We start from the raw sequence: 19,124 nt of genomic DNA on the forward strand, positions 1-19,124 counted from the left end.
GATGATCATGTTTTAGGGTTCACGGCACTCCGTCTTTAAATATCGTCGTTGAAAATAGAGCACCAAAGTCTGACGTCACTTTCAGTAGAGGGCGCCAGTACACAGGTTCATGTTTATTTGCATTGTAATCCCCATAGAGGGATTTTAGGTCGTTTCATATAAGAACTGTGTTTGAAAAATAAACCGATCATCCCGGCCTTTCTGTCAGGGGGGTGGCTGTGCGTCGTTAATGATGTCCATTCATATTTGATACAGCCAGTTTCCGGAGAAAATTGAATTAATTTTGCCGCAAAAGCCTTGAAACTACATATGAACGCAATGTCACTGCTAATATACGTCACGCCCAGCTGACAACACATTGCGTTCCTGAGATTCCTCGTTGACCTAAGCTCAGCTGGCGGTGACTCGACTCGTACTAACCATGAAACATTAACTATCAATAAAAATGTATATATATTTTTTAATTAACATGTCAGTTTATGTTGTGCGACGGGCGGCTGCAGCCACCCAGCCTACCGGAAATGTAGTCTCTGGGTTGTTTGACTCGTTTCTACCGCTTATTGTGTTACTCTTTGGGTATATTTGTACATTTCCACCTTCAGTCGATGCTTCATATCCATATGAGTGAAGATGATCGGTTTATATTTCAAACACAGTTCTTATGTGAAGAGATCTAAAATCCCCCTATGGGGATTACAATGCAAATAAAAAGGACACGAACCTGTGGACTGGCGCCCTCTACTGACAGTGACGTCAGGACTTCGGTGCTCTATAGCAGATCAATCGTGCTGATCTGCCGTTTGGTTTTCTGCACAGGTTTTCCGAGAACACGGATCGCTGGGAACCACTTGATGACCCAGTGTGTGTGATCGTGTTAGAACGCGAGTGCTGAATCACCTTCGAGTTTGAGTAAATGGTCACGTCCCCTTCCAAGTGCAGTTTTAGACCGCGACGGAGGGGCGCCGTCTCAAGCAAACTTGAGCCACAAGAGACACCACCGAGAGAGCTAAAGCGCGCGAGTTGCTGCGTCGAACGTGGCGAACTTCGCTAGAGCCGACTCCGCAACCCGATAGGCAGAGAATATGCGTTTTCCCCGACTGCCACTCAAAGTGGCTACTGGTCAATCACGGTGCGTCCTTGCACAAGTGCACTGGCCAATCACAGCACGTCCTTACTCAAAGGCGAAGGAGATTCAGCACTGGAAACGACCTGGTCTGCTGATGATGTGTAGCCTGTAGCACAATGGTCTGAGACTACAAATAATAACCCTAGAATGTTCCTGTTGTTAGCATGGTTTGTTTGTTTTTATATTTTTATATTTTATTTTGGCAAAATCTTCACTTTGAGGCGATATGCAAAATAATTAGGCACCTTTGACAAACCATGGAAATGCTCATTAACGAGTTTGAGGCATTTTCCAATTTGTGGGACACTAGCTAAACCTATGTATGTCATTATTCTTTTTTTTAAAGGCATGGGAAAATTGATGGGAGTTCTTTTTGGTCAAAATGAGACACAGTAATCAATCAACATTGTACACCACTATATATACCCTTATGATAATTTGGAGTGCCAAATACTTTATAGTACAGTACAGAAAAAAATCATGAGGATAATGAAATTATTAGTACTTTTGGAGCAACAACATGAGATCCGTGGTGTAAAAAATATATGCAAATAAACTCTTGGTGCCTCCGCTTTCATCATATGTATATTGCCCAAGCAGCAGAGGAGGCAGGCACCCTGAGGTGTACTGTACATACTATGATACATTAATAAGTTAGAGAATATAATGCTTTATGAATGGCACTCTTCAAAAAAACAATCTCAATCGCCACACTTGTCTTTTTTGCGTTCCCATTATTTTTCTCTCTTTCCCTATGCACACAGTAAACCCTCTATTAATTTAACCCATTTTGGACTGGGGTCCTAACATTTCTGAAAAATCACATTTTTCTGAAAAAACATGTTTCTATGTCTTTGGTGCTCAACCCTTTTCATGTCAAGGACCCCCAGATGTATCTCTATTGGGCCACGGACCCCCATCTCAAAATATGTAGGGACCCCCCAGAAGCAAATATTTTAGTTAAAAATGTCCGCACTGAAATATATATTCAATGATTTGCGCCACATTTTAACGATTTTTCAAAAAATAGCAGATCTACAAGCTCGTAGCGCGTCACTCTGTGGCGGGCTATGAGCTTGTAGATCTGCTATTTTTAAAACACCAAAAGGGGTTCCCGCCCAACATGGGTTAAGCCTGAGAGAACGCCAAGAACGCTTGGTTCCATCTGTGCACCTCAGAGTTCATTTAACCAAGAACATTTGACTGTGTGCTTAATTTACTCCCACCGCCATCTCTCTCTCTCTCTCTCTCTCTCTCTCTCTCTCTCTCTCCGCCTCTTTGACCCACAACATAGCCAGAGAGTTTGGAGGCCGGCGGGGGCGCTGTGAATGATGAGGAATAACAAGGAGTATACTGTGTGTGACGTGTGTGACGTGTGTGACGTGTGTGTGCGTGTGCGTGTGTGTGTGTGTGTGTGTGTGTGTGTGTGTGTGTGTGTGTGAGTGAACCAAGTGTTCTAAATCCATAATCACCAGTAGGTTACTCATCAAGACCAGGCCGTGGAGCAAGTAGAGGCTCTACTGGAGCCTATAGAGGTGAAATACTGGTGAAACTGATGCTGCCGCCGAAGCGAAAACATTGTGAAACTGCGCTAGTATACAACAACTTTGCTTTATGTTTACTTACGTACATGACCGGTTAAGATGGAGGTTAGAGTTAGTAGTCAGACAGTGCAACCAAGGCCAGATCGTACTATGGCTGACAACAACATCTCCGCTCCAGTAGAGTGGTCTACTGGCTCTATTGTAATGTCTTGTTAAGTAACCTACTGGTTGATATGGGTTGATGACACTCAAATCCGCTAGTATTGTGTGTGTGTGTGTGTGTGTGTGTGTGTGTGTGTGTGTGTGTGTGTGTGTGTGTGTGTGTGTCGGTCAGTCAGGGTTTCCATCACAGCGTCTCTCCCTCTCCGTTCACCTGGTCGTTGTTGTTGAACCCCGGCGACGGCTTACTCCTCATGGCCTCGGTGCCGCCCCGTGACGTCTCCTGGAAGAAGCGGCGCGGCTTCCACATGGACGTGACGATGCGCTTGTACTCCTTGCGGAAGTTCTGGTTCAGCAGGCCATATATGATGGCGTTAAGGCAACTGTTGAAGTACGCCATGAAGTAGCTGACCACGAAGAGCCACTCGGGCAGGTGCGGCACCACCCCCTCGGGGTTGATGGCCACCGCCAGGCCGATGAGGTTGAGCGGCGCCCAGCAGATGGCGAACAGCACGAACACCACGAACATGGTGATGAAGTTCCTCATGTCGTTGGGCTTGAGCCGCGGTCGCATCTCCGACTTGACCTTGCGCCTCACCTGCAAGTGGTGGGGAAAAGTAACTGAGTGCATTTACTTAAGTACTGTCCGTGCCACGCTTTTTTCAGCCGCTGAGTTCTGCTGTTGAAGAGCCACCAGCTGATTTGATGAACCGGAAGTAACAATCAATCATTGCCGGGGCACTCGCTAGATACTTTCATTTTCATCACAAGCGCTGATATGGTACCGCGAGGTCGCAGGGTTTTTTATTGAGTTCCTAAAACATCGATGTTTGGTATGATCACCTTCAATTCCGAGATAAATGCTAAAGATCGTTGATACAGATGTGGACGGAGGTAAAATTATCAATGACGTCACCATGCGGAAGAAAACCCTTGCCGGGCAATGGAGACACCAAGAACTGGTAAAAATCATACTAAGAATGCTGGATGCATTATAAACTAGAAATGCACTCTGTCGAGCTGCCAACTTGCGCATTGCACACAAGTACATACATGTATGGCCTACTTGTGCGCAAGCAGAGCGCGCAATGAGGTGCGCTCACCACTGCTGGTGCGACTGCTGCTCTGAGTCCTAAAGCTCTCTTCTGCTGTCTAGGTCCCTCATTGATCCACAGACCCAGCCGATACATACCCTCTATCGACCTTATACCAATTTTGAAACGTACTTTAGTTACGTCATCGAGAACAGTGGTTTCTCATTGCCGGGTGGAATGTACCGACATACAGTACATACCCAGCCAATCGCTGTTCTTGGTCCCTGATTGGCCGAGCGACGCCACCGACATACATACATACATACTTGGTCCGTGATTGGCCGAGCGACACCACCGTCATACGCAGCCGATTACAGTAAAAAGTAATAAAGAAAACACGGCCTTCACGTATATCATCACTTTTCTTAAAACACCTGTGCAAAGTGGCTCGCATCACAGTTTACCCCTTTTTGCACCTTACATCTAAACTAGGAGTAACATAGTGATCATCATCCTAAATAGAACATATGGCATGTCGCCACGGAAACGGTTGACAGCATGACGTCACATCACATTATATAAGGTGAAAAGACCGATAGTGCTCTTCATTCAACAACACCAATATGGGCAAGTTGATGAAAGCGGGCAGGGTGGTGATGGTCCTTGCTGGACGCTACGCCGGGCGTAAAGCCGTCATAGTGAGCAACATCGATGATGGCACGTCTGACCGTCCCTACAGCCACGCTCTGGTCTCAGGTATCGACCGCTACCCTCGCAAGGTGACCTCATCCATGAGCAAGAAGAAGATTGCCAAGAGGTCCAAGATCAAGGCCTTCGTAAAGATGCTCAACTACAATCACATTATGCCCACCAGATACTCTGTAGACATCCCCCTTGACAAAACTGTGATCAATAAGGACATCTTTAGGGACCCTGCCCTGAAGCGAAAGGCCAGGCGGGAAGCCAAGGTCAAGTTTGAGGAGAGGTACAAGACCAGCAAGAACAAGTGGTTCTTCCAGAAGCTCAGATTCTAGGTCTACAGAAGGAAAAAAAAATTAAGATAAAAAAAAGAGAATTTCATATTAGCACCTCATTGGAGACCAGCTCAGCTGCGACATACTAGCGTCATGTCCAGGGGGTGTACTTGTACATCATGCTGCCTCACGCTACAGAAACAGGAGATAGGCTCCTGCCCTATGGGCCCCATGGCTCGGCAAGGCTACTTACTTACATCATTGGAGGTTATCTGACTAGATCTCAGACACAAACAGTGACCAGCTCCTTCCGCCAGTACCTAATGGTGAAATTGGTGACCTGCTGAAATACGTGACAATCGTGTATACGTCACATGACGTCAGTGTCCGAACGTAAATCATTGTTGGGTTTTGCCCGGGATCTGGACAGGGCCCATATATGGAGCTGGCCTGTTCTGACATCATTCTGACGTCTGCATAGGCTCCATATTTGGGCATGTCTGACAAAGACCTCCATATAAAAGGGCATAAAAGGGATACAGACATAATATCTGGGTGGGGCATGCATTTCCAACTTCCACAACACCACAGGGGGTGTAGTGCCCGGTGTTGAGTCGGTCGGACTCACGGTTGTCCAGAACCGCCCCAAAAACTGCCCGGGCTCTGGACAGGGCCCCTGCCCATGGTCCATATATGGACCTGGCCTGCTCTGACAACATAACACTCCTTATTTGGGCATGCCTGACACATGCACCAAGTCTCTGTCTACTATCTGGGTGGGCCTTTTGGTTTCGAGCTCCTTCCCTACTCAACTGGGTCACCAGGACACAACTTGAGTGATGATAGTAGCATTGTTGATTTTGTCGACTAATAATGTGACAATTTCGTTCTTGTAGACTACCTTTTTTCACTGACAAAAACTAAATGGAAACTAAATGAAAACTGACTAAAACTAAGACTAAATATATTGACAATTTCGTCAACAAATAATACCTAGACAAAAATGTTAGGAAGGGACTAGTGGACAAGAGATCCAGTATAAGTCATTTTACATTTGGTTGCATGCTGAAAATAGCAGATCTACAGGCTTGCAAATCGGCTATTTTCTGCAAGTGTAAAATCTGTCATTACGATGGCATCAAGGTGACCAAGTCGTCTAAAATCTTATGATATTTAATCGACTATAAAACTAGACTAACACTAAAACATTCCAGGTGACTAAAACGTGACTTAAAAACGAAATGAAAACCATTCAAGAGACTAGGCTATGAAATCACCTGGATCACCAGGATCCAGATGCGCAGGTAGCAGAAGGTGACCACGGCGATGGGCACGAAGAAGTGGATGACCACCACGGTGACGGTGTAGGACGTGCTCACGGCCTGGTCGAAGGTGCACGAGTAGACGCGTGCGTCATACTGCAGCGAGCCCACGAAGAAGTTGGGCACGATGGCCAGCACGGTCAGCACCCAGATGAGCGCCACGAACAGCAGCGTGTTGCGGAAGCTGTACAGCTTGTCGTAGGCGAAGCTGTGGCAGATGTAGCAGTAGCGGTTGACCGCGATGCCCGTGATGTTGAAGATGGAGCCGATGACGCTCAGGCCCATCAGGAAGCCGCTGACCTGAGACGGGGGGGGGGGGGGGAAGAGGGGGAGACGGAGGGAGAGAGAGAGAATGAAAAGAAAGAGGTCAAACAACACGGATCACAGCATGCATAACACTGTATTGTACACTGTAAATCCCTGGAACATGTGACACGTTTAAAACATAAACACCAGTGTGTAATAATAAAATGGCAAATGTTTATTAATGGTCATAAAATACAGTAGAACACGAGTTCACTCAAAAACCTCACGAGAACTCCTAGTGTTTGAATTCTAAACACCTATATGACTGACTAAACACGTTTATGTGTTTAAAAAGTGTTACGGGCGATTAAACATGTTATTCTGTTTATAATCTAAACACTGACACGTTTAAAAAGTGTTACAAATAAGTGTTTATAACCTTTATAACCTAAACGCTTGGGTTTAGTGTGTAGATACAGTCAAACTTTGAGTTTTAGCACTCATATATGCTTGCTTGATTGATTTGTATTAACAGTTTGTATATTATATTACTCTCATAAATTCTCAAAGTCAAGTGATCAATTTTAGGTTAGACTTTTCAAATTCCATCCTGATTGGCGAATTCCCTGCAACATTACTGGCACACAATAACCTACCTGACTTGAGAGAGAGAGACAGAAAAGAAAGAGGTCAAACTAAACGGATCACAGCATGAATAATACTGTATAGATACGGTAAAGCTTTGAGTCATATGGTGCGTTCACACGGGCAGATGCAAAGATTCAGTCTACCATTCATTGTCAATGGAAGCCAGCGACATGAAGCTACTTAGAAAATCCGAAGTTTGTAGCTGCTGCATAAAGCTACAACTATAGCTGCAATTGTTGCTGACGAAAACTTGCGGCGGCGTCTTCTTGCCCGTTTCCATTGTTTCCAATGCATATAAATAATGCTTAGGTCCAAAAGGGCTCGCAGTTGAGACTCCATGCTCGATAGTTGTTGTTTTTCAATCTCCCCTGCTGGTCACTGTGCCTCCGACACATGTCACTACGGACACCACGCTTGATGCCGTCAACGACCGTGTGAGCAACAGATATACAAAGCGACAAATACGATGTGATCTTTTGCATCCTTGCATATGCCTCGTGTGAACGCAGCACTACAGTTACACACCTTGCACTGGGTTTCGCCTAGGGACCACCCGTCGTGGAATATGGCGTACAGCACCATCGGGTAAGGGTAGAATGCCACCACCAGGTCAGCAAATGCCAGGCTCACCACAAACACGTTTCCTTTACAGAGAGAGAGAGAGAGAGAGAGAGAGAGAGAGTGCAATTTTCATTATTGGCGAATAATATGTGAGTAATGTGACCATACCATTAACAACCTATAAGGAAGAAAAAAAAACACCTGAATTTCATCATGCTTTAAGTAGCATGTGACATGTCAAACTAGGGGGTTTTCGTAATGCTGAATCCATTCCAAGCATTAGTTTTGCACAAAAAACACTCCTTAGGCTAAAGACGGCCATAGCCGTCATCATATTTGTGTTAGCCTGGAACTCACCTATGCTTTCTATGGCATAGGCAGCTCCCGGCAGGATCCGCCGGGATAAACTGTGCGCAGCTGCTGGACATGAGACTAATTCATTAGAGCGACAGAGAGAGAGAGGAGTGTGTGTGTACGGGTGTGCGTCAATTTAACAAAGGTGCAGACGATCAGAAATCAGCAGAGAGTGATCGACGTTTGCGCTACTCTATGCCAAATTGAAGTGGACTTGGACCCAGACTTTTTTTTTTCTCCCTGGAAATAAAAACGTCTGGGTTACATTTGTGTTGACAGCTACGTATGGCCGTCAACATAAAACATAAACATAAAACGTTGGTGTACTCAACATGCCTGGGTTCACATTCTGGCAAGTGGACTAATGGTTAAAATGGTGTTTGAAGTTACGATGGATTTGTATAGGAAGGGGGCGGGGCAGCTAAAATGAATATTGAATATCTAAATACTGAATCAAGCAACTTAAAAACGGTCTGGGGCGTTCACAAAAGCCTGCGTAGACGATGAAATGACCCTTTTTGTGAAACATCCAAGTATATGTACTTATTTTTATTATGGGTTTTTTTCAAATAAAGACAAAAAAAACAGGGCATTCAGAACAAGTAATTTCATTACAATAAATTACACTGCTTAGAGAGTGTATGAAAAGTGGAGGACATACATAGGAACTAAATAGGCTACTGAGTAGGTTCAGTGTGATCATTTGAGCAGGTGATCTAAGAATAGCTGCCATATGACATAGAACTTGCTTGAATTGTCCATTATATCATAGCGAATTTTCGCCATATTTAGCCTATAGGCTAGTTAAAGGACCACTTCACCACTTTTCAACCCATCTTCATATAATAGGTCCTCACTAATAATCATGATAGAATTGTTTTCTACTCAGTCTGTGTCTCAAAGGAGGGCTGTGGGCAGTTCAGAAACCTGTCCACCAGTGACATCATCGATGGGGAATCCCAGCTAATAGAAACTCGTTCTCACGATAATAAAAATCTAAACATTTTTGTAAAAAAAAAGATCTTGCTTAAAAAACATCTACAGTACCTAACGATGATGTCACTGGTGGACAGGTTTCTGAACTGCCCACAGCCCTCCTATGAGACACAGACTGAGTAGGGCAAAACGTCCCATTTTTATCATGATTATTGAGGACCTATTATATGAAGATAGGTTGAAAAGTGGTGAAGTGGTCCTTTAACCAAGTCTTGAAGTGAGGTACATCATCTGATTTCCAAAGTCTTAGAATCACTTTTTTTGCAATTACCATACGTCATTGTATTTTGTACCGAAACATTGTGATTTGACAGTATTTGAGAAGAACCAAAAAGTGCGGTCTCTGGGTCAGGTATCAGGTTCAAACACACATCCATAAACATCTGAAAACCAAACCATTTACATTCATCACACCAAAATGTATACAGTTTTGGGCATGTCCAAAAGAGGTGGGTCAGGGTACCTTCGACCACATAGTGGGGAGGTAGTTGGAAATAATGTACTTAATAATGTAGGTCTACTTTTTCCCCTTCCCATAAATGTAATCAAATAATGTCTTGAAATGTAGTGGCGTGAGAGTCAGAAGTATCCAAGAAGTTAAGTAGGTTACAGATTACATTCAGATTAGATTGTAATAGAAAGAAAATCATTGCTTTGTTGCTGTCCATCACTGCTAATGCTCATTCATTTCCTTCCAACGGCATCACATTCCATTCCAGTTTGCTGCATGTGTGCTGCCCACCGGTCAAGTCAGTCAATGAGACAGTTCATGCATTTATCACTTGAAGAAAAAATAAACAATCAAAACATTTATGGAGCACTTAAATTGGAGATTTTGCCAAATGACTTGTGTCGCACTGCTCATTATCTGGCGTCTCTGACCTATAATTGGATGACAACGGGTACACGGCATCTAATTACCTCGTGAAAGCTATCATGTAATTGTATTGCTACCATTTTGTCGCAACAAAGAATGAACAATAGTAGTGTGCTTGCCAATATTATTGAATTATTTGCATTAACACATTCCCTTCCCATTACCATAGGCGGTAACGTGAGGCGTGCACAGAGGATTGGTATGTGGACCATGGGAGGTCTATGGAGGCTAGTGACGGAAGCTAAAATTAGGTAAAACAATTATTTTGAATGGCCAAGAAAGTAATAATAGCTTTTCTCGAGATATCTCAAGGTTGTTAATACTAAACTTATCACATTTAGTGACGGCTTTTTCATTTGCTTGACAGCACGGAATCCACCATTTGCTTTATTATTGTCGTCCTCTCTCTCAGCAATCTTGTTAGGCTACTTTGTCCCCGTGAGAGCCCGAGAGGTCTCTGACACTTTCTTTAGTTACTGCTGGAAAAAAAGATTGGTGACTCAATTACCAAGTCGTATAAGCTAATAAAGGTGAAGCTGATCGATTCGATCTGGTTAGGCAACGACCCAGAACCCATGTATCATAAGGCCACTTGGCACTTACATGGAATTTGCATTTAGATTAAGCCACCGCATTTGGCACTGCTGTCTGTCACTGGTATACCTGCTTTACTGTCCTCCACTTTAATATTTCTGCTATTAAATGGCATGATAAGCTCCATATACGCCACTTGAATTGATTTGGGGCAACAACGTATAGTCCCAGAGGTTGCCATTTGCATACGCAATGTAATGGTTCAGGTTCAGTTTCAGGTTCAGGTTTATTTGTCATTTGTATAGATACAGAGTATACATACAATGAAAATTATTTTGCTCTCTCAGTCTTACATACACAGGACATAAACAAACATCTATAGTGCAAGAAAAGACAAAAAACAGGAAAAGAAAAGTGCAAGTGAAGTGAAGTGCAATACAGTTCAAGGTCAGCTGTTCAGCAGCCTGACTGCCTTGGGGTAAAAACTGTTACTGAGACGGGTGGTATGAGATTTGATGCTCTGGTAGCGTTTTTTGGAAGGGAGTAGTTTGAACAGGGTATTTGCGGGGTGGCTGGTGTCTTCCATGATGTTATGGGCTTTTTTCATACAGCGAGTGATGTAGATGTTATGGAGACTGGGTAATTCTGTAGTGCCGATGATTTTAGCTGCTGTTTTAATGGTCCTCTGCAACCTATTGCAATCCTGAGCGGTCGTGTTACCGTACCACACTGTGATACAGCCAGTTAAGACACTTTCAATTATACAGCGATAAAAGTTCACTAGTCCTTTTGTACTTTTTTAAGGCGCCTCAGAAAGTACAGTCGCTGCTGCGCCTTCTTGAGGATGTACTCGTTGTTGAGTGACCATGTGAATGTGTCTGTGATATGTATGCCCAGGAATTTAAAGTTATCAACTATGTCGACAGATGACCCTTTGATGGAAATGGGGGTGTGGATACCTTTGGACTTCCTAAAGTCTACAATGATTTCTTTGGTCTTATTGGTGTTAAGTGAGAGGTTGTTGTTATCGCACCATAGAGTTAGATCCTCTATCTCCCTCCTATAGGCCCTCTCATCACCGTCAGTTGTTAGTCCGATCACTGTGGTATCATCCGGAAATTTAATTATGATGTTATTCTCATATCTTGCGACACAATCAAACGTAAACAAGCTGTACAGCAGAGGACTGAGGCAGCAGCCTTGGGGCGCACCGGTTCTGGTGAGAATTGTGGATGAGCTTCTCTCTCCTATGCGAACACACTGGGGCCTACCCGTCAGAAAATCAAATAGCCAGTTACAGATGGAGCTGCCCACACCAAGGCCACTGAGTTTCAACACTAATTTAGATGGTACAATAGTGTTAAATGCGGAACTATAGTCTATGAATGCACGTCCAGAGCAATCAACCTCCTTGTCCCTGTCCCACAGTGCCATTTTAGTAACCCCCCCCCCCCCTACTTCAACAATGTCATTCTTCTCCCTGCTACACCAGTTATAAGGGCGTAGCAAGGCACTGAGCAACAACCTGGAGATAATACTCTATCATCATCATCATCATCTGACTTTTTCATTATCTCTCCTTTCAGTTTCTTCTACTGGAACAGTTGAAGTACTCTTGCTCTAGATCTGATTCATGTGGCAATAAACCGCAATAAATGTTGCCATATTATGCAGTGTGCTGAGTGCGTGTCAGCAGACAGCTGCTGGAATGAACTCATCATGTGTCCGCGTGCAGGTGTGTGCGTGCATGCAAATCCTTCATCCGGGCCTAGGGCAGGGGAGTAAACGACAAGACACTCATTAGCATCATGATCCAGTTCCTGTTTGATGCCGTGAACAAACGAAAGAGTCAGTCTGCATGGACATTCTCATACTCTCAGGACTCTCAGGATATTCATGTAATCATACTCAGATTTATTTTCTTTTACAATTTAGGCATTTAGCAGACGCTCAGAGCGACTTATAGTAAGCAAGAGCAACACATGGTAATACATCAAATAGGGGTTTCTTTGTTGGCCAACATCAGTGTTTAGTGCTCTGTGCGGGGGGAGACATGTGAGAATTTTGGTTGGTTGAAGACCAAGCGTGCTGCGGCATTCTGGATCAATTAGAGAGGCTGAAGTGCACATGCCGCTAGGCCAGTGAGGAGAGAGTTACAATAGTCAAGTTTTGATATGACTGATGTCTGGATAAGGAGCTGGGCTGACTCCTGGGTGAGGAAGGGTCTAATTCGTTGAATGTTATAGAGTGGAATGTGACCTGACTGTCCAGGAACACACCCATGCCTGCCCTGCACACACAGCAACACATATACTGTAGGACTTTTCACACTTGACAACATAAACATTCTACATGGTTAGGGTTCAACTATGGTATACTTTGACTCTAGGTTAGGTTTTTAAACGGAATTTGCATTCTGCACAGGCATTCAGCAGAATAATGCTGGACGATATGGACACAATAATCATATCTCTGCATTTATGCCAAATATTGCGTTATCGACACGATATACAATATTACCGTTCAAATGTCATTCTGTATTTTAAGTGTTGCAACATTGAAAACGAAACATTATTAAACGGAATAATAACGGAATAATAACAAGTCACACACGCACACACATACACACCAACAGGCGCATGGAAGAGGGAGAAACTGAGTGGTGGTTTATGTTCCGAGGGGCACAGGCTAAAACAGAGGAATGTTGCTGTATATTGACGATATATCGATTTTGCGATAGCCTTGCGATACTGATATTGCACTCATGTTCATACCTCGATAGCGATATGATAACGATATATTGTGCAGCCTTAGAATACACATCTAGTCCATGGCCTCTGTGGGTGAAAGCCACTGTTTTAGGTGAACCGGGATAGAGTGTACAGTACTTGACTATAAATACACTTTTAGACAACTACAGTTGACTTATTAATGAAGTAGCAGAACACAGAATCATTGTGTGTCTGCATTCCTGGTGCGTACAGTACGTATGTGTTTGTCCATTTGTTTTATTTTTGGCTTCACGTAGGCTACTGTATACATAGGTGAGTGTATATAGCACTCGATGTATATGAATCACCCCACTCAATGGAAAGGAATCGTGCAAAAATCCCAACGGGGGAGTGTAGAGAGAGGGCAGTGGGGGAAACTTACTCTATGTACATTTAACTGTACTTAATTCTTTCTTTCCCATTTATACGTTATTTGCTAGGTCCGTATACTGTATTATGTCTGATCCCCGTTTACCGCAGTTCAAAGGAGGATTTTCAAACCTCCACAAGTCGGATTCAAAGAGCTGTCCTTGGTGGATGTTCAAGCTTTTCTTCTATTTTCAAAAGATGACATTTGAAAACTTAAAATGGGACAATCTGTAAAAAGTATTGTTACTTTTACTTTTTTCCACCACAGCATGCGAGGCAGAATCATGACATTCAGCACAACTGGCTGAGCCGCCAGGCAACCCTAGAGTTATGCATTTTGCAATTATGCTAATTATGCTATTTCTACATAAATGAGCTCATGCAATCATAACGCCCACTGTGGCAACTATGTTTGATTTAATGTTTTGTATTGTTGTAATAATGCTCATGGTTACTCAGCCACTACAGTGCAGAAATTTATGTTACAGTGCATGCATAAGTAGGTCTTATTACGGCAAGGCGCAGTGGTTCATCATGCGTATTGAATGCGTGTGTGAATGGGTGAATATAATGCACAATCTATGTAAAGCGCTAGACATGCACCATTTACCATTATGGTTGTTGTGTTATTGTTTGTGTGTGTAATGGCATAACTATCAGTCAGATATATTTACAGACAGCTTGGTATGGAGCCTTTATTATGTCCAGTGGTACACAGTTTTCTGAAAAACCTATGTTTCTATGTCAGTGGTGCTCAACCTTTTTTATGTCAAGGACCCCCGGAACTATCTATATTTGGCTGCGGACCACCATCTGAAAATATGTGTTTCCAGTTTGCTTGTGAACATGGACAATTTCATGATTATGGACACTTTAAAGGGACAGCTCAACTGTCAAAAGGGACATTCATAATTCATATTTCATCAAATGTATAATTCATTGTGTTAAAGAATATATTTGTTTTGTGTTTTTCTAATTAATAACCAGTTGGAGCGTTGTCATTCTGGTAGAATCTTTAAGAGTGGTTATAATGCTTAAAACACCAAAAGGGCTTCCCGTCCTGAATGGGTTAAAATTACTGGTAAGATAATGTGACCAAACCTGACAGATAGTAAATCATTGGATTATTTTTCATTTTATAGGATAGCAGGGAATCATTAAATCATAGCTTCAAATTGACATATTGGTTCTGCAGTTTGACCGGCTAGTTTTTCAGATATAGCTCGCCCCAGGATAAAGGAAGTTCTTTCTATTTTTAGAGAGGCAGATCTGTCTTATATCTTTCAGAATATGTATATATATATATATAAACTATTTAGTCACTATTTAGATCATATGTCCAGATGAAGCAGTGTCAAATAAATCATTTCTAACCAGAAACCAGCGGTCATTGTGTGCCCAGCTGAGAACTGGTATCCTGCCTCTGGCTATTGAGGTAGGGAGGTTTTCAGCAGTGCCAGAAGAGAATAGATTATGTAATGTATGTGACCTAAATGATGTGGAAAATTAATTTAGAAACGTTGATGAATGGTGCAGGTCCCCAGCCGATGACCCGTTTAGGCCCACAGAGGTGTTCAGTGAGGTGTCACAGCACACCTGTTCAAAAGGCACTGGAGGAGGTGCGTCAGGCAGCAATGCCCGGCAGGAATACCATCACCTGTATCTGATCATTAATAATAGAGAAAATATATCCTAAATAAATACTGAAACGTGCAGATATAATCATTAAGGAAAGTGTATGCATGCATTATGTGTGCTATGTAAACTCTTCATTCCCATTTCCCCAGCCATTCAGTTGCAAAAATAATTTGGCGACTCCCCGAGGGGTCGCGACCCACAGGTTTAGAACCCCTGATTTAGAAGACATTTTGTAGAATCACTTTGGGTGTATTCCTTTTATTGTTGACGCATGATCTTGTTTGCCTACGAACTTGCATGCTTTTAAAGTTTACTCATGGGGTAGTGTGAAAGGTTTTTTAAACAGAACATTTAATAATGAACAATGCAAGAGCTACAGATTATATGAATTTGCCACTGTGACTGACTGAGTACACCTCCTACTCTAGTTTCTTTTGTTGGAGCTTGAAGGCACACTTGAACTCTTTGAAACCCACGTTCAGCTTACATTTTATAGCATTCCAGTTCATTTCTATGTGTTCTTTGTATTTCACTTTTTTGTTTAATACTGTGTGAGTTCTCTCTCTCCTGATTGGATAAAATTGGTATCCTGACATGAAAATGGATTTTTTGTATAGGCCTATAAGCTGCGACTACACACACACACACACACACACACACACACACACACACACACACGGTGCAGGTCTACCCACCGCGGACCCCCAGCAAACACAAAAATGCATGCGCACGCACACACACACACACACACACACACACACACACACACACACACACACACACACACACACACACACACACACACCTCCCCACACACACACACACACACACACACCTCCAAACAAACCAGTTGGGGCATATATCTGTTTATTTTATTTATTGTGACCGTAGGTCGCAGTTACTATGAAAACGTGCATTTCCCATCAGTCGTGTCTTGTCACGCCTCAATATGTTGATCTGACATCTGTCACTCGTGCCACCACATTTTGGTGGTCAAATGCGGAAGTGCAACTGAGCGCTCAATGTTAAAGCCCAGCTGCACGGGGTTTCCCGGTCATGAATCCACGGGTCCGCCTGTAGTCCCTCCTCGTACCACTAGGGCCCAGTGCTTCCATGTTGAAGAGCCTCACTGGGGCCTTGGTTGAGCCCCACCGCAGCTGTTAATGGTGCCGGAGATTAGCTGTTCACGGACGGATGGACGGACGGACAGACGGAGTGCAAAACATACTCTCTCCCCATGCCTTCGGCCTGGTGGAGACAATTAGAGTGCAACACAGCCAGGACTTGGGGTATACAGTCAGACATTTGGGTCAGAGCGCATGCCGAGGCATCAGACGCGTCAATTTCCCATGCTGTCTTGCGCTGTTAACAACAATAATACCCTAATAATAATACTTTGCATTTCATGACATGAAATGCAGCTCAAAGTGCTTTACAGAGCAATGAAGAACAAAAAAGAAAACATTAAAATAATAGTTCAAAGGGGCAGTGGATAAGACAAAACTGTGAGGACATATACAGACATCACAGATAATAAAAAATCAACTAAAAGCAAGAGTGGAGAAATGGGTCTTGAGCTGTGCGTTAAAGTTATCTACAGAGGCTGCCTGTCTTATGGTGTAATGGGAATTTATTCCAACTGCCGTAGAAGCAGTGATGTTGTTCTTGTGTGTGGTTTGTTTCACTTACGTTGAAGTGCTTGGCTCACTGAATTAGGAAACCTACAAATGAAATTACTCTGACACTGCTGGTCATTTCAACCAGTTATTTCACTGTAGTGCTTGTCTTTTTCCATTGCGGTGCGGTGTGAGCGTGACTTGTGTGTCACACCTAAATTAATCTTCATTTAATCTTTTAGTCAGACCAGACAGAGCTGATGAGATAGGGAATGGAAGAGATGGAAAGCCTATTATACTGTGCGCACGGAACAACCCAGACGATGCTGTCCTGGGTACCGAAACCCAAACACATTGATCAATCACTGTCAGCGCAATAACCCCAGCAAGCACCTTGCACAATACGCTTGTATTTTATAAATTATAATTTTAATGTATACTCCCCTTCCTCTCACACTCTGAGCTCTACCTACATCTATTCTGCAGTCAACTTCCACCAAGTCCATAACTGAGGGCTGAGAGTTCGTTTGGCAAAGGCTACACACGACATGTGGCAGGCTCAGTCAGTAAAGCCTTTTAATAACAAGAATATTTATGTTCGATCCCCATAAGAGTAGTACAGCTTATAGCGATGGCCTTGCATGCAAGCTGTGCTATCATAAGTGGTTTACTGATGCTTCAAGTCGGGTAAGTTCTTTTCAAGTTTTGTAAGACTTGACATGCATTATGTGCGATCACGCGTGCCGTGCACACTAGGCTGGTCGAATTAAAGAAGAATAGGCCATTTATTTGGCGGTACATCACAAGCCATAATGACAAGACAAGGCTAGCTAGATTGGAGGCTTTCATTTGGAAGACGTACAGCCCTAGTGCTCTCTGTCTTACAGCCTTGTATCGGTGGCCGTTTGGGTGTCAAACCAGTGGTGGAAAAAGTACTCATGCACAATTTGTAAAAGTATCATTACTGCAATATAGAAATACTTTGTTACTGTACGAATAAAAGCACATAATTAAAAATTTACTTGAGTAAAAGTACAAAGTATTGGTATCAAAATGTGCCAAAAGTATAGAAAGTATTCATTGTGCAGAATATCAAGTTTTCAAATGTATATACAAATTAAAAAGCTTTTGAAAATAGCCGATCTACAAGCTCACAACGTGTCGCATGGCTACGCATTGTGAGATTGTAGATCTGCCATGTTCAATTGGCCAAAATGTATAGGGCAGAAGTGGTTAATGTGTGTTTTGTAATAATCATCAAAAATCAACAAAGTCAAGCTGCCAAATAAATGTAGTGGATTAAAAGTATAGAATAATTGGACCTGAGATGTAGTGGCCGTAGTACAAATAGCTCAAAATTGTAGTGCAGTATTTTAGTAAATGTACTTAGTTACTTTCCACCACTGCCTAATACACAAGCATTTTGATATTTAGGAAAGGAGGGCATGGCCAATCACACACTGAGAATCACAAACTGCCGTTGGCCAGACATTATGCTGGCACTCCCAGATCCCAGCAGACACTAATGAATGACACCCTAAAACAGCTGGGGATGTGCGGGAAAAAAAAGAAAGAACAGGCACAGTCATTGCCACCCAAATCTAGTCTACTATATGAACACTAATGAGTAGCACATAAAAAGAGCACATACATTTTTAAAGCTATAATGTTTCAGCTTTTTTTTTCTTTTTTTCTTTATTACAGTAATTACTGTAGACCAGTGGCACCCCCCCCCCCCCACATGTAAATATAAATGGCATAAGCTATATAGAGACATATATTTCCTATTTATCCACATATATGCACATATAATCATATATGAACCTAAATATGGCATGCTGGATAGGTTGTATTCTGCATATACTTGCCATATATTGGCATAATATGTTAATATATTTAAAATAAAACCATAGTACCACCATTAGCCTTTGCATGTCGCGCACCCCCTAGAAGGCGCTCGCGCACCACAAGGGGTGCACGCACCACAGTTCGGGAACCACTGCAGTGTAGACAGTGTTGCAAGAGGAAGCTGAAGTCCGACAAAGTATAATAAATGTAAGATATGAGTCAGAGTGTAATTCAAACTCCCCTATTACCGTCACTGACCCTTCCTGACAGTGCTGCTAAATCCTCCTCTCTAATGCATGATGCTGTCACACGTTAAATACTGTTTCACCAACTGGTCTTGCAGAGGTACAGTATAATGAATCATGATCCTCAAACCCATTGAAGTGCGCTGAAGGTGTACTGTACCACCACTGTAATAACCCTCAGAGGTACAGTTTAGCTAATTATAAGGTTTTTAATTACACAGGTTAGACCCTAGGTAGCTAATTATACGTTTTTTAATTAGAC

The 19,124-nt window shown here is 42.9% G+C and overlaps 2 protein-coding genes across 3 annotated transcripts in view; one reads left to right on the forward strand and one right to left on the reverse strand.

Moving 5' to 3' along the window:
- Positions 1–19,124, reverse strand: part of mtnr1ba (melatonin receptor type 1Ba) — a 100,641-nt gene that overhangs the window by 28,994 nt on the left and 52,523 nt on the right. Inside the window, exons 2-4 of one of the 2 annotated variants that reach the window (XM_083772838.1) lie at positions 7,579–7,697; positions 6,115–6,459; positions 3,044–3,427 (exon numbers count right to left, since the gene is read on the reverse strand). In XM_083772838.1, the coding sequence (XP_083628964.1) occupies positions 3,044–3,427; positions 6,115–6,459; positions 7,579–7,697 (848 nt within the window). Of the gene's footprint in view, positions 1–2,232; positions 3,428–6,114; positions 6,460–7,578; positions 7,698–19,124 lie in introns of those variants that run through there. The other variant, XM_083772837.1, reaches the window with a different exon arrangement.
- LOC310864232 (large ribosomal subunit protein eL27-like) lies at positions 4,480–4,897 on the forward strand (the record flags this gene model as incomplete). Its single annotated transcript, XM_083772839.1, has 1 exon — positions 4,480–4,897. Exon 1 carries the CDS (start codon positions 4,487–4,489, stop codon positions 4,895–4,897), a length of 411 nt encoding a protein of 136 aa, XP_083628965.1. The 5' UTR covers positions 4,480–4,486.

The sequence above is a fragment of the Protomyctophum parallelum genome, assembly GCF_964188405.1.
Source record: "Protomyctophum parallelum genome assembly, chromosome: 9".
In the NCBI taxonomy this organism is placed as follows: domain Eukaryota; kingdom Metazoa; phylum Chordata; class Actinopteri; order Myctophiformes; family Myctophidae; genus Protomyctophum; species Protomyctophum parallelum.